This window comes from Denticeps clupeoides, chromosome 3 (assembly GCF_900700375.1).
Source record: "Denticeps clupeoides chromosome 3, fDenClu1.1, whole genome shotgun sequence".
Classification (NCBI taxonomy): Eukaryota; Metazoa; Chordata; class Actinopteri; order Clupeiformes; family Denticipitidae; genus Denticeps; species Denticeps clupeoides.
The window spans coordinates 1,261,404-1,277,022 of record NC_041709.1 but is presented as its reverse complement, the minus strand read 5'-3'; the positions used below and the strand labels follow the sequence as shown (position 1 = coordinate 1,277,022).

General features: G+C 45.7%; 2 protein-coding genes across 5 annotated transcripts in view; both read right to left on the bottom strand.

The window, feature by feature from the left end:
* sardh (sarcosine dehydrogenase) overlaps positions 1 to 2,783 on the bottom strand; it is a 36,549-nt gene extending 33,766 nt beyond the window's left edge. For all 3 annotated transcript variants that reach the window (XM_028971053.1, XM_028971054.1, XM_028971055.1), the window contains exon 1: positions 2,602 to 2,783. The gene's annotated coding sequence lies outside the window, so the exon portion shown is untranslated. The remainder of the gene's footprint in view (positions 1 to 2,601) is intronic.
* A 1,424-nt stretch (positions 2,784 to 4,207) lies between these two features.
* cercam (cerebral endothelial cell adhesion molecule) lies at positions 4,208 to 13,443 on the bottom strand. 2 transcript variants are annotated; one of them, XM_028971057.1, is made up of 12 exons: positions 13,202 to 13,443; positions 12,571 to 12,681; positions 12,124 to 12,241; positions 11,403 to 11,537; positions 10,975 to 11,179; positions 10,763 to 10,882; positions 8,650 to 8,726; positions 8,346 to 8,452; positions 8,133 to 8,265; positions 7,645 to 7,772; positions 7,071 to 7,274; positions 4,208 to 5,821 (listed from the first exon to the last, which is right to left on the bottom strand). In XM_028971057.1, exons 1-12 carry the CDS (start codon positions 13,402 to 13,404, stop codon positions 5,590 to 5,592), a joined length of 1,773 nt encoding a protein of 590 aa, XP_028826890.1. In that variant the 5' UTR covers positions 13,405 to 13,443; the 3' UTR covers positions 4,208 to 5,589. The 2 variants fall into 2 exon arrangements, with proteins under 2 accessions (XP_028826890.1, XP_028826891.1); XM_028971058.1 differs by lacking the exon at positions 10,763 to 10,882.
* Between the last annotated feature and the right edge of the window lie 2,176 nt (positions 13,444 to 15,619).

Below are 15,619 nucleotides of genomic sequence, written 5' to 3'. Positions count from 1 at the left end.
AGGAGCACAGAGGATGCATTTAACACATTTTAGGATGCTCAGCATTTAACACTGTCATCCCCTCTAAGTTAATCTCTAAATTTAGAGCCCTGGACATCAACACCTCACTTTGCAACTGGAATATGGACTTTCTGACCAGCAGACCACAGCATGTAAGGTCAGGCCACATCCGCTCCACTACTGTCACGCTCAACACTGGTGTACCACAGGGCTGTGTGCTGAGCCCCTTCCTCTACTCCCTCTTCACCCATGACTGCCGACCTATGTATGGATCAAACATTATTAAGTTTGCAGATGACACCACGGTGATAGGTCTCATCGACAACAACGATGAGACTGCCTACAGGGAGGAGGTCCAGCATCTGGCCACTTGGTGCACAGAAAATAACCTTCTCCTAAACACCACCAAGACCAAGGAGCTCATTGTGGACTTCAGGGGGGAGAGAAGAGGCTCGCATGATCCCATCCACATCAATGGGATGACTGTGGAGCCTGTTACATCCTTCAAGTTCCTGGGGACCTACATCTAGGAGGACCTGTCCTGGAGCATTAACACCTCCAGCCTGGTCAAGAAGGCTCACCAGCGCCTCTTCTTCTTGAGAACATTAAAAAAATAACCAGCTACCCACTACCATCCTGTTGAACTTCTACCGCTCTACAATAGAGAGCATCACAGGGACTCCACTTCCATCCATTGAGGAAATCCAGAGGAAGCACTGTCTGCGTCGAGCTCACAGTATTCTTAAGGACCCGGCCCACGGACTGTATTCTTAAGGACCCGGCCCACCCGGCCCACGAACTGTTCTCTCTCCTGCCTTCAGGCAGACGCTTCAGGCTACCACGGACAAGAACCAGCAGACTTAGGAACAGCTTTTTTCCCCAGAGCTGTTTCCTTGCTGAACTCCTCTGCCCCCCCATACACTCCTGATAATCACTGCACTGTACTACTCCTGCACATATCACTTCATGTATAGCACATATCACTTTATGTATATATATAAATTATTTGAACTGTATCCTGCACTTGCTGCTTATTGCACTTCTGGTTAGACCTAAACTACATTTCGTTGCCCTGTACTTGTACATGTGTAATGACAATAAAGTTGAATCTAATCTAAATCTAAAACTATATATTGAACTGCCCAGCAGTAAGGCACAACATGTACTACATACATGTCACATCTGTTCATAGTTCTGACCACTAGTTCTGGGGATGTCCAGTGCATCACATAGAACATAGTCCAGATGCAAGAAAATTTCACTTAATGCAATGGTGGCATCCCGTCACGCGGCAGTGGTGGCCTAGCGGTTAAGGAAGCGGCCAAAATGTGCGGAGGACATTTCGTTGTGTCACCGTGTGCTGTGTTGCAGTGTATCACAATGACAATCACTCCACTTTACTTTAGAAATGTAAATGCAGCAGTAACAATTAATAAAAGTTTAGCGTGAGACTTTATGCCATTTCTGAGCACACATGGGGGCGTCCTGCACCGGCACAGGACATATGGTCATGTCCTCTGATGTGGCAATTCTCACCATACCCGTGTGAGCGTGATGCAGACATTTTGTTTCTTCCATTACCGGATCATTTATAGCACAGGGTGCAAGGTGCAGATTTTCTGACAGAAGCAATCCAGTGACTTACTGAAGCATCTACAGCAGCAGTCCGTGGAAGAGCGACCAGCTGCCGCGAGACAACCTCCGCCACACTGAGTCAATATTTTTCCAGGACAATATTTAATCCCATTTCAGCACAGCGAAAACTTTAACCCCATGTTGTACCCCACTTACATTTATCATGGCATATAACTACGGAGAAGGGTGGCAGAGGGGACGTGTGACCGATTGCAAGATTGACAGGGAACGTTTACATTATGGGGACACGCAAGATTGCGTTGGTTGGACGTGTACAGAGGAGAGACACAGAGTGTGTATGGTTGGCAGTAACCCACACTCGCCTATGAACCAGAAGAGCACAAAGTCACAGGTTCAAACCCTGAGCAAATCTCTTAATCGTGAGTAAAAAAGCACAGTACACGGTGCAGTCCTCCGCTTTTAACCCATCACCCACAGTAAGCAGTGGGCGGCCATGACAGGCGCCCGGGGAGCAGTGTGTGGGGACGGTACCTTGCTCAGTGGCACCCTGGCGGATTCGAACCGCCAACCTTCTGATTACGGGGCCGCTTCCTTAACCGCTAGGCCATTACAGCCACAACTGAGTGTCTTCAGGGGGACTGTCCCTGTATAAGGGTGTCTGCTATGTTGGGAGAAGGATGCTGACTCTGAGTAGGAGGTTCATGGATGTGAAAGAGGACCCCTAGCGGCAGCAGCCGGAAGTGGAATATTAGGCCAGAAAACTAAGTTTTACAAACCGCATATTGATACACGTTTAGATATGACGTAGAGAATGGGTGTAAATGTCCCCTCGGCGCTTTAAACGCTGTTACGCGCAGTTGTTAATAAATGTCCAGAATCCTTTAGTTGAGACCGTGAAAGCCCCGTCCCACGGAGCGTGGTGGGACCCCACGGCCACCCGGAAGTCGGCTGTTCCCGCGTGTCCGCCACGCCACGCCACGCCACACGTCTCAGTCTTTAACTCACCCGACCGCAAGTTCACCTCGGAGCGAGTCGAAGTCCGGGATCAGACCGTGAAAACCTTCTACTATCATGCAGCACACGAACCGCGCTGCCGCTCAACGAGCCGACGGTTCAACGAACCGAAACGCGACGTGGTCACGTGGCGCGCCTGGGTCGATTTAAAGGTGACAGTCGCGATGCGCGAGCCTTGGTGGCGCTCGGGCGCGGGAGGAGGGGCTGGGGGTGCGAAGGGGGTGCGGCGCCCCCCCCCCCCCCAAAAAAAACCAGCAACCAACACGTCTCACAGTACAAATGAAGGGAACGTCTGTCGGCCAACACCCCTCTCCCCTCTGGCCACACTACCTTTTTTTAGGACTATTTATTTGTATATTTAACTTTTTACGTTTGAGGCGTTTACCAGACGTCCTTATCCAGAGCGACTTACAATCAGTAGTTACAGGGACAGTCCCCCCCTGGAGGGATTTGAACCTGGGTCTTCTGGTTCAAAGGCGAGTGTGTTACCCGCTAGGCCCTCTTATCTTCTACGGTTCGCTTTCTGCCGTGACAATGTACTTTACTTTACTTTACTTTACTTAGAAGACGCTTTTATCCAAAGAGACTTACAAGAGACTGACACCAGCAGTTCTCATTCGGTTTCTATAGAGTTTGAGTTTACAAAACTAAGAGCCCCGATAAGGCCCAACTTGTCAGAAAAAGAACATGCTCGGAGATTGTTAAGTGCTAGATGAGGAATTTTTTTTTATTTTGTGCAGTGTGAGTATGTGTGTGTAAGATTTAGATTCGTCTGAAATACTTTTTGAACAAGTGGGTTTTCAGCTGCTTCTTAAAGGTGGTAGTAGTCTCGGCTGGTCGAATGGAGCAGGACAAGTTGTTCCACCAGCCCAGGACAAGAAAGGAGAACAGAGTGGATTGGGATCGGAGGCCCCGTGAAGAGGGAATTTTCAGTCTGGTTTCATGTGCAGATCTGAGAGGGCGTGCAGGAGTGTAGCTAGTAGTGTGTTGGTGTAAGAGGGAGAACTTCCATTTAAAGCCCTGTAGGAAACATCAAGGATTTAAACTCGATGCGAGTGGCTACCGGAGGAGAGAGATGAGAAGAGGCGTGACATGGGTGTATTTTGGCTGGTTGAAGATGAGCTGGGCTGCCACATTTCGACCATCTGGAGTGGTAGATTTATTATGTATTTGATGGAGGAATATGTATGTAAATGAGTGCAGCTTTTCTGAATGGATGCCTTTTATTTAATTTATTTTTCAAAAATACTGTGTTCTTGGAATAATGCCCCATAGTTGGAAGGTTGGCGGTTCGAATCCTGAACCACTGAGGTGCCACTGAGCAAACCACCGTCCCCACACACTGCTCCCCGGGTGCCTGTCATGGCTGCCCACTGCTCACCAAGGGTGATGGTCAAAAGCAGAGGACATGTTTCGTTGTACCACTGTGTGCTGTGCTGCAGTGTTTTACAATGGCAATCACTTTAAGAAAAATACATGTGTAAGAAAGGGTCCGAGTCAGTTTTTGGCTATAAGTAAAATCTGTAGCAGGGAACTGAGAGGAAATATCAGGAAAATCCTATGGGACAGCCACACTTTATTAGGGTTTAATCGGGTCTCTTTAATTGATGGCAGGTTTGTGAACAAGACTGAAAATTGTAATCAAATCAAAAGGTGCTTCAGTACTAGTCGCAGAGCGACTTATAACATGCTTTCATGATAGTTTTAATATTAACTATTTCTATTTCAACTTATCACACTACAAAATGTACTGCATCCAACATAAATCCGACTTCAGTTCATTTCTTTTTAACTCATTGTTGTCCCTTTGTACCGATATATTTGTAGATATATACATATACATATTTATTTTTTTGCTGCTATTTACCTCTGTTTTTGCTGCTATTTCTTCTGTTTCTACCCACTTTCTGCCATAACAAATGCAATTTCCCACTTGTGGGACTAATAAAGGTTGATCTTAAAACAGGATAAAAAAAAATTCCATCAAATAAAATAAATCTACGTAAAGGAAGATAATACAAGTCTGTTCAGTTGTATTTTTTACACATTTTCAGTGAACAACGTTAGACTTCCTAAACAGCCATCAGGGCCTGTAGGCCCTAAATTCAGAATTAACGGTCAGCAGAGGGCGCTGTTTCTGCAAAGCGCCTCCTCAGAGATCCTGAGATGCCCAAACAGAGCACAACACGCCCAACACGAAACTGATGCAGAACATGAGAAAAACCTCCCTTTTGTCTAGAAAAAGTTTTACAAATACAAAAGGCACAGTTAGAAATAGAAATCACATCTTCAGTTCAAAGCAGAGAATTAAACAGGCACTTCAAATAAATTATACACACAGCTTACATGCTAAGAAGAGAATATCTCATCTGTAAACAGTGAGAAAAGTAGAAAAAAACTTTTTACGATAATAACAAAGGATCATATCAGATACATTCGAAATACAAGTACATCCATAAATACATGTACCCAAAAGTTATGTCATGTAATTGTTCTAGCATTAAACGTTAGCATAAAAACTGGCTAAAGCCCTGAACAACGTTCATTCATACTTCCTTACATACTTTTTTGCAATGATCTGAGTGGATTTTTCACCATTTATCTCTTACTGTTCACTCTAATAAAGTAACAATAACAGACCTCAGAGATTGCTATTATTGCAATTATTCCACAGTTTCTATGGATGTCTGAACTAAATAGGACTTAAATAATGTAGGTATTAAAACAGGTCTCACTGATACCATTATCATTAGACATTATTATTCCTCTTGACCAGATCCAGCTCACAATATCAGGATGTACTGAGTTGTTACATGCAAGAAATGGACCACTACTGTACATATTCATTGTACAGTTGTATAGATTGTCTCCAGCAGCAAAAGTCGTGTGATTGCTGATAGGAAGTCTCCGAAGTTCTACTTGACTAGCCTTATTTCTTCTCAGACAACCGGTGCCATGGGAGGAGGACGGTTCTGTCTCCTAAAGCTCATCTCGGTGGGCACTGTGCAGCCCAGCAGGGGGCGCTGTGCCTTTGAGGGTCTTGTGGGAGCCCCGCCAGTCTGTGCGCACCGAGTCATCGTCCCATAACGTCGAGGTTTCGGTGTCGCTCAACCACTCGGGGTCACCGGCGTAGTGACAGGGTTCCACCAGCAGGGGCCGGGTGGAGTACGCCATCAGATTGCGGTTGGGAAAGTGAGATTTATACGACTCGCTATGAAAAAAAAACAAACACAGTTTCATTCAAAGAACAGCATCTGAGCGGATTATTAAATAATACAACATTTAAATGAATAGATCCTAATAAAAATGAAATAAATATCAATTGTTAATTGCTCTCAGCATCAGTTATCTATTTAATCCATCTATTTAGTCTGTCTATCTTTCTACATTTCACACATCTTGAAAAAAATTTTTTAAGACCACATGGCAATTTATTAAGACCAAAAAGTGAATACCAGATGCGATCTGTCAGCAACGCAGATATCTGCTATTCATACAAGAATGTGCAGATGCTAAACCAGGACAGCGCTTTCTCATTCTTTCACGACTAAAATACCCCCCCAAAAAACCAACAATGAGCGCAGTCCCGCAATGAGTGACAGAAGCTACTGGAAAGAGTCAGCCCTTCCTTCCTTTCCCCCTCTTCCTCTGTGACTTCGGAGCACTGCTGCTGGATGAGTGAAGCGGAACATAACACAGCAGAAGAGAAGACCGGAATGGGAATAGGGATGGCAGGAAGCCAACACACACACACACACACACACACGCATACACACACAAGCAAAACTAATTTAGTATGCATGACTTTTCCTCGATGCTAAAACGTGTCTCTAGGCTCTGTTGCTTTGCCCAGTTGGTCACAAAAACCCAGAAGAGTTTCAATTGGAGCCACTGTCAGTGACTGCTGGCTGTTAAGAAACAAAGGACCTGAAGGCTGGCGTGCTTCAATCAGGGACGGGTTCCAGAACTCTGGATACGTGCTGTGGTGAGCTGCTTAAAACACGTCTTTCCAGCAAGCAACACTGACCACCTCACTGCAACTTTACTTCTTACTGTCACGAATAGACACCGTGGCTACTGTAAAAATGTGTATGGCTATTTTGTTGTAAATTAGTTCGTTTTTGGTTCTAAAATTTCATTGGTTGAGTTTTCAGTGCTGCAGTAAAGTACTTGATATCTGCAGATAATTTGAAATAATTGTAAAGTGGCAGGCCAACATTTGGTTAAATGTTAAAATGAAATGTGTATGAAATCGAACCCACTTTCTGAACCCACTGTTCATTATGTTCACGACTAGTATACACACTGGCCCCTTTTGAGTTATAAAATAATTTTATTTGTCATGCTTAACAACCTCCATTAAGTGTTAATGTAACACAAGGCCTCTCATTTAATATTGCAGAACCTTTAAGGGCCTGGGGTGTTATAATACGCAGTAGGGTGGCGACATGCACACTTACTTGGGGTGCTTATCATACATGATGGGCAGAAACTCATCCACCGGCAGCATCTTGGACAGGGGCTCGGCATTGATGAGTTTCTGTGCACCCTGCAGTGAAATGGCATAAGAGAGGGTCCAGTAGGAGTAGTCGGCCACCACCAGGTTCCTCACATTCTCCACCACCTCCTCATCTCCAGGGTTCACCTGCTTTCTGCCCAAGTATCTGAGCATACAAATGTATATGTAAATAAAGTCATATTTAGCAATCCACAAGCAGATATTACAATGCCTTTTCTGTTCAAGCATGTTATGGTCATCTACTCCACCAAAGAGAATGAAATTCAACAGAATGAAATTCAACATCACGTTTGAATGGAAGTGTCACTCAACCACTAGAGGGCGCAATGACTCTTTGAGGAGTGTTACGAAGCCATAGTTTCACTCCCATCACCCTTTAAATCTTCATCGCATGCTCACATATATACGACAATGTAGAGGTAGCGCTGAAACCCCACCCCGCCCCCAACCAGGTCTCCCTAGTGACACCATTGCCATGGTCACGGACATATGGGGGGAGGCTCCCTTGCACGCACATGATGTCCCAGTCCAGCTCCACCTTCTCCACCTCATCCATCAGACGCAGCAGCCGTCGCTTGAAGTTGCCCTGGAAACGCACGTCGTCCTCGAATATCAGCGCCTTGTCCATCTGCATGTCCACCATCTAAAAAAGCGGCACGGAGGACGACATTTTATCTTCGCGCGGGGCGGGCGGCCGCGGACAATTCTTACGATTCAAATGACAATAATCACAATGAGCATGGTTTTATTTTCCTTTAAAAGAAATGGCTCGTGAATACTGAATAATAATCATTATTCTAATATTTTTTATTTGTTTTAATTTATTGAGAACAGGGCTATTTAAATTTACTACGAAAGAGGTCGAAATACTACATACAAAATGTGCATGCTTTCTGACATTTTCCCACAATGCAGCCTTTCACTGATGCAGACTGGGCCCGTTTGTAGAGCTTACAGTGTGTATTCGTGCAGGCTACATAAATGCACGTGAGGAACCGTTTACCTCCTTCCAAATATAGTAGTGGCTCAGGAAACATCCAACCTCTCCTTTGGTCAGGGTGCGTCCAGAGAACGGGTCATAGTACCCGGGCAGGAGGTCGACGCCAAGAATCTTGATGTCGCTGCTGTTCAGCGCCCTGCAGTGGATAAACAGCCCTGTAACAACGCCAAGCGCAGGGCAAGCACTGCAGCTTGGACTGAGCGGGTCAGCTGTTACCCTCCATCCACTGCATCCACCACTTTAGCGTTGATCTCCATCTCGTACAGAGACCACAGCATCCGCTCCCGCCGGTCCGGGCGCCTGCGCAGGTTTATCAGGTAGATCTGCAGAGCACAACGAGGCCGTTCGCAAGGTTCCTTGAAAAGATGTACTGGTACTCTAGACCCTGTATTCAAAGTCTAGATTTAAACTGGGTATGAAGAATCATGCCTGTTTTGGTCCACTCAGTTAGTTGCTATAGTTGATGATGCTCGCACGATCACAAGATGAGATGCAAACCAGGTGCACAACGGTCACATACCTCATCAAAGCCCATGAGGTCGGTCTGTTTGGGTTCCATGTGCACGTAACGTGAGGGGTGCATAGGGGGCCCATGAACTGAGGGGGGATTCACAGTTTAGGGAGACGCCAAAAAGAGTATTACAGGCACTTACATTTACATTTACCAGACGCCCTTATCCAGAGCGACTTACAATCAGTATTTACAGGGACAGTCCCCCCCCCTGGGTTAAGTGTCTTACTCAGGGACACAATGGTAGTAAGTGGGATTTGAACCTGGGTCTCCTGGTTCATAGGCGAGTGTGTTACCCACTAGGCTACTACTAGGGCTGCAACTAACGATTATTTTAATGATCGATTAATCTGTCGATTATTATTTTTTTATTAATCGTAGAATCGGATAAAAAAAAAAAGAAAAAAGAAAAGCATTCATTTCCAACCCTTTATTCAAAAACAGAACCAAAATCTTTAGAAAGTGCACAAACATGTTGCTCCTTGAGCTGTTATAATAATAATAAAATAAAATAAAAATGGACTAACACAAAAAACATACACATGTATGCTTTACATCTGCCAAATATAGACTTTTTTTTAATAAAGTGCCACCTGAGCTGCCAGAACGATAAATAATTTATAAAAAAATAAAAAACAATACAAATCAGAAGATTTAACAGGATTTGTTTGAATATCAGAACTTGTTCTCTACACTACACTGCAGATGCACACACTCGCAGACGCACACACTCACAAACTCTCACACTGACACACACACACACACACACACACACACACACACACACACACACTGCAAAAAATGCTTTTCTAAGTTAGTAGTATCTTAAATCAAGATACATTTACTAGACACGTGAAATAGCATAAGAAATGATGTCTTGTTTTCTGATAAAACATCTCAAAATTAAGTGATTGTTTAAAACAAGCAAAACTAATCTTAATGAGATATAATCTCAAACAGAAGTTTTAAGCATCACTTTATTTTCTCATGCCATTTTTCTTGTCTAGTAATCTTGATTTAAGATTTTTTTTAGATATTTGGACTGGAAACGAGACAAAATTACTAGGTAAGAACAGCTTTTTTTGCAGTGTAGCTATACATGACAACAGATTGGAAAATGAATGGTCCAATAACGGCTAGTGAATAAAAACATGTCTTTAGTCTTTTAATGCAAAGTAACTATAGCGCCCCTGCTTTACTACTGTTATTAACACGCTAACGCTAACTTGTCATGCTTGTCAAGCTGGATGACGGGTAAACATTTACATTTACAGCATTTACCAGACGCCCTTATCCAGAGCGACAATCAGTAGTTACAGGGACAGTCCCCCTGTCGCAACTTAGGGTTAAGTGTCTTGCTCAGGGACACAATAGGCGAGTCGTCCACGCGGAGACGCAGAGAACAGTCCGAACGCTGTTTCATCCCCCCTCCACACCAGTAGGTGGCGCTGTACGTCCCCGTCTAGTTCTCCTCCGCGGCGAGTTAAACACCAGCACCAGGGACATTACGTTCCTCACTTCAAAACGGAACAAAAGTAGGATTCTGTAGCAACTTACCCTGCTGCTGAACTCCCTTCCTCCTCATCAAACACGCGTTTCAGGTGCTGGATCATTGCCGTGGTGCTCCCGTGCCGTGCTGTGTCGCTTTTGCATATTTTCACGCAGATTTCTCTGGCTCCGCCATGTATCTTTCCTCTACCTCAGTTTTTTTTTGTTTTTTGTTCCGCGCTGTCTATGAGGCGCCAAACTGTGCGCGAGAGAGACCGAGTGTGTTCACTCCGCTCCGCGCTCAAATTATAAATTTTTTTTAAATAATCAAACGTCTCCGCGTCGCGCGACATAACGAATCGATTAGGAAATTCGTTGCCAACTCTTTTAGTAATCGATTTTTATCGATTCGATCGATTCGTTGTTGCAGCCCTAGCTACTACTGCCCTTTTCACTGGTTACATCATTCATGAGACCCCCAGTTCGTCCAGTGCATCTTGATATAAACATATTAAATTATTGCCACTTTCTCTTTTTAAAATGATTATTTGTGTGTTTTACACTTTTAGACAGTGCCTTCACGAACAGTGCAAATGCTCATAGAGCACAAAATCAAAAGTAATTTTGCACTCACCCAAGGACTCCAGGTAGAGATGGATGAAGTTGATGCGGTCGTCTTCAACTGTTTGCTGGGGTTTTGCCGGAACGTTCACATAGCCGTAGCGCACCTTGTTACATATATACATCTGGACCTCTGTTTGGATGCCCAATATTGGACACTTTTGTTTGTAAAATCAGCAAGACTTGGCGCCTAAAAGGTAAGCTGCAGAACAGGGGGTGCCCTACCAGAAGCCCGGCAGGAGAAGGCGAAGACGATAATGTCGTCGAAGGGCCAGGAGTAGTCCACGTGCGGGGGGTGGAAGGCCAGCTTCTTGGTCCCCTCCTTCCGCAGGTCCAGCAGCATGGTGGAGTGAACCATGGGCACTGGGAAGCAGCCCAGCCTGTATCGGTGTCTGGTGGGGAAATACTCGGCCGTGCGTCGGTAGTATCCCTAGCAGCAACAAAGGTCAAGCTGGTCAGAATATCCACACGTGCCGCAAACACCCTACATCTGACTTCGTCTGCCAGCACCTGGCTCCTGGCACATTGCTACGGAGCAATAACAGCGGCCAGATGCACAAGGGCAAAAGGACAAAGGAGCACGACATCGCTGTTATACACCACATGCCCCTGAAGGGTAATCGGCGTCTACGTGTGTGCCGGGGAGGGATCACCTGTGGCGTAATCCCGCACCAGTAGTTGGAGTAGGCGCCGGGGGAGTCTAGCATCGGGGCAATGACGGACCTGTTCTCAGCCATGAGGAGGTTGAGCGTCTCGGGGTTGCTCAGGATGTTGTCCGTGTCTGCATACTGGAGACAATGAAGAGTTCCATGAGCGTGTAATGCCATCGATGTCACTGCTTTTAGAAAACTGGGACAAGTGAGTGCTGAACATTATATACAGGGTGGGCCATTTCTATGGATACACCTTAATAAAATGGGAACGGTTGGTGACATTGAACACATTTTATAAGTGGTCAGAAACTTGTAAATAACTCATGAAAGAATAAAGTTACGTTAAAACCAAGCACACCATTGTTTTTCTTGTGAAATTACCAATAAATTTAATGTGTCACATGACCCTCTTCCTATTGAAAAAACAAAAGTTGGATCCAAGATGGCCGACTTCAAAATGGCCACTATGGTCACCACCCATCTTGAAAAGTTTGCCCCCCTCACATATACTAATGTGCCACAAACAGGACGTTAATATCACCAACCATTCCATTTTTTCCATATAAATGGCCCACCCTGTATAATATTACTATATAACTGATACACATTATGATCCATTTAGTTCCGTATCTGTGATAATGAATACATGCCTAACTGGCTCTGGATAAGGGCGTCTGATAAATGCCGTAAAACGTAATAATCGGGAGAATCTGCGAATTACCAGGATGTAATCAGCCCAGCGCCTCTTGGCAAAGTTCAGCGCAGCCTGTTTTAGCTTCATCACATACTCGTACCGCCCATTGCTCCAATGTTTAGGCCCCAGCTCCCCAGGATAGGATCTGTGCAATGACAAACGCACACACACAAGCACACATAAAACTGCTACGCACTGACAGGAACCACATCTATCCCATGGGAATTAGCCGAAACAAGTTGGATCCTGTCCAGCGCGGTGGAAAAACGAGTAGGGAAATGTCAAGAGCCCTGAAGCTGCGCAGATGTGTTAATCTCCTCATTTTCTGCATATATGTATATATTACTATGTATATGATGTCTTTCGGGTGATGGCTATATTTACTTTTACAGCAGACACTTGCTGTATCTTACATATTTAATAAACTGACTTGCATTCCCCGCGCGTGTCATGAAGAAAAGAAAGTCATCTCACGTGGGCTTCTCCATAGGTCTCCACTCAACATGGTGGTAGAAGGTCTGCATGGCCGTGAGCCACTCCTTCAGGACGGCCGTGGTGTTGTCGACGTTGTGGTCTGTCGCCGCCCTGGTGGAGACACGGAGGGTTGACACGCTGGGGCAGCCGGGGCCATGTCGAACGTGTACAATTCAAACTGCCGGTGAAATTCATCCGAAACAACCTTGTGGCCAGGGAGGGTACCACGGTATTACTAAAGGTGGTAGTAACACACTCGCCTGTGAACCAGAAGACCCAGGTTCGAACCCCACTTACTACCATGGTGTCCCCGAGCAAGACACTTAACCCCGAGTGTCTCCAGGGGGGGACTGTCCCTGTAACTATTGACTGTAAGTCGCTCTGGACGAGGTAATGCTGGTAAATGCTGTAAATGCTGTAGTTACCACCGCGCTACATTGTAACGGCGTTATTAGCGGGTAATAACCGCCCTTCCGCCGAAGTTCTCAGTGAAGAGCACTTCAGATGGGGGATGGTGAAGGTTTTAGAGAGTAGAGAAGAGGAGGAGGAGGAAGATCCGAAAGTGTCGCTTTGAAAAGCAGCTTTTTTTTTCTTTTTTTTTTTACTTTTAAGTGCGAGAAAAGGCACGTACCAAACCGAGATGCGCTCTTTGGGGTAGCTGAGCCTCTCCAGGGCTCCGAGGTAATATGGCAACGAGTGCGCCGCGTTTCGGGCGACTATGGCGAGAACGACCGTGGGCGGCTGCATCTGGGATTCTTCCGGGGACCTCTCCTCCGCGAAGTAGCCCCGCGTCCCGGCCAGAAACACCAAAGCCGCGACTAGCCGGAGCAACATGGTGTCCCCGGTCCGCGTCAGCAGCGGAGGGGAGACGGGGGACGGGGGACGGGAGAGGGGGGAAGATCCCCGCTGCAACTTCCGTTTACTTTTACTCCGGCCGGTTTCTTTACATCAGCACCTTGTTTCAATTCGTGCACGTTTTAACATCGTTTCATCTTTGCGTTTTGTGTCGTATGTTAAAATGTTTATGTACACTGAGAGAAATATGAAGAAATTACTCTTATTTGTCAGCTTTATTTTACATTTACACGTGACAGTAAGAACGCTTTGGATTTTTACATTTTACATTCGCTATTTTCTACACGTGTAGTCAGTTTTTTTAAAGAATTTATCCTGATTCCTTAAAATCCTTAAATATACAATTTTTTTTTCTGAACATTTATTGCAAAATCTTTATGTTTGTTTTTTTTTTGCATTGAAACAAGTCTCGTTATATAAACGAGGTGAATAAATTAAATAAAAATAAATAAGAAAATAAATGTTGTTGTTGTTATAAGAACCCCACATCCACAAGATTGACACATTCAGCCAGTTCAGTTCCCTGACCAGCACCAGGGGGTCTGGAACAGTCATTAGTGAGTGCAATTCGTTAATGAAGAGATTCGTCAAATCGCCACGACCCCACTTAATTCCACCTCCACGTGTTCTCGCCCAGAGAGAGAAAAAAAAAACCCACCTCTCCCTGCCCGCCGCTAGGTGGCGCTGTTGCGGGTCGCCCGGTCTTCTGCGAGGTCAATTTCACTGATCACAGAGACATAACTGAACAAATATAACTAATTTACAAAAATGAAAGAAAATATATGGATTGACCTATTGCAATTAACAGAGAAAGTTGAAAGCCTTGGATGTTTTTTCATATTGATCCATGTTAGTTTAACACTTGACACCCCTTGATATAAGACAGGAGAAAAAAAAGCAAGCGTGATTTCAGCGTTTAATTTGCAAAGACCTCTGAAATTGATCCGACCCGTTACATTTACCATTCCGTATCCAGCTGTGAAAGAAGGGCTGCTCCGGTCAGTCAGAATCCATCCTATCGAGCACCTGCCTTAAAGAATGCTTAAGAGGCGTTGGTAATATGGGGGAGAGCGCTGAGAGGGGAAGCAGGCATTGACAGAGAGCAAAGCAGAAAAGAAAACAGAGCGTGAGCGAGCAGCGGCCGTCAAAAGGGTAGGAGGAAGAAAGAAAAAAGAAATACGGGTGACAGTGACCTAAAATAAATTCAGATGCCTCCGAGGGGCCCCTCTCAATGGCCAGTGGCTCTCTGTGTGACAGCCGCCTCAGAGCTGCTCTCCGGACAGGGCCAGAGGCGCAGGGTCAAAGGGATCTCCATTCATGGTGCCCCCGTGCCCGCCCCCCCCAAAAAACCCCACAGGCCTGGAAGGTGCCCTTTCCCAGCACCCTCTGCACTGGCAGGCCTGAGAGAGTTCACCCGCCGCCCCAGTAACTTTTCACTGCTGGGTCATAGGTCAGCGGAGCTGGGCGGCAGGGTGTGGTTGGGGGCTTAGGGCGGCGAGGGCCGGTCACAGAGACCAAACATTTATTCAGGGAGGTGGGAAAGAGTGAAGGGCGGGGGTCTGCTCAATTGAGACATGTTGCTCCAGACCTACTGGGAGGTCTGTCGCTGGCTAGGAAGTATGGTGGGACGAGCGCGCCGTGGAAGGAGAAGGGACCTTGCCGCTCCCCTATTCTTCCCGGTGGCCGGCAGGCCAGCTGCGAGGCTGTGGGAACGGCAGCGACGGCCAATAATCAATAAACACATCCCTATGCCACCGCCTCACGCCTCATCACGTCAATAACTGTTCCTCACAGTCCCACGGTCCAGAAGTGCTGTTCGCACTGGGGACCACTACCGCAAGAGAGATGGTCTCACTTTTGTGGAAAGCATAAGCTCTTCGCTGCTTCCGGTTGCTGTTCTAACGCTTCCTGTCAGCCACCACAACCCAAAGATGTCTTCCGCAGTTCAAGATATATCTTAAATGAGTGAAATTATCTTGGGTGCAATCATCTGGGCACATGCAAAGATCATGTTTAAAGTATATAGGGAAAAATATGCAAGGTGGTGCTTTTTGGAAAGAATCATTCAACCCTGCATTCATCTAGCACGCAATCTAAGGCTGTTCAACGTTCAAAGCATGAATGCATGCAAAGTTATTTGCAACCCATAAAAGACGTAATAAAGTGAGCCGCATTCATGCTATTCAGGTCGGTG

Excerpts from the sequence above, each read along its gene's own strand:
- cercam (XM_028971057.1), bottom strand. The coding sequence starts at position 13,404 with ATGTTGCTCCGGCTAGTCGCGGCTTTGGTGTTTCTGGCCGGGACGCGG. Across the intron at positions 11,538-12,123 it reads GCTGGGCTGATTACATCCTG|TATGCAGACACGGACAACAT; the intron begins GTAATTCGCAGA and ends CATTGTCTCCAG. Across the intron at positions 7,773-8,132 it reads ACTACTATATTTGGAAGGAG|ATGGTGGACATGCAGATGGA; the intron begins GTAAACGGTTCC and ends CCGCTTTTTTAG.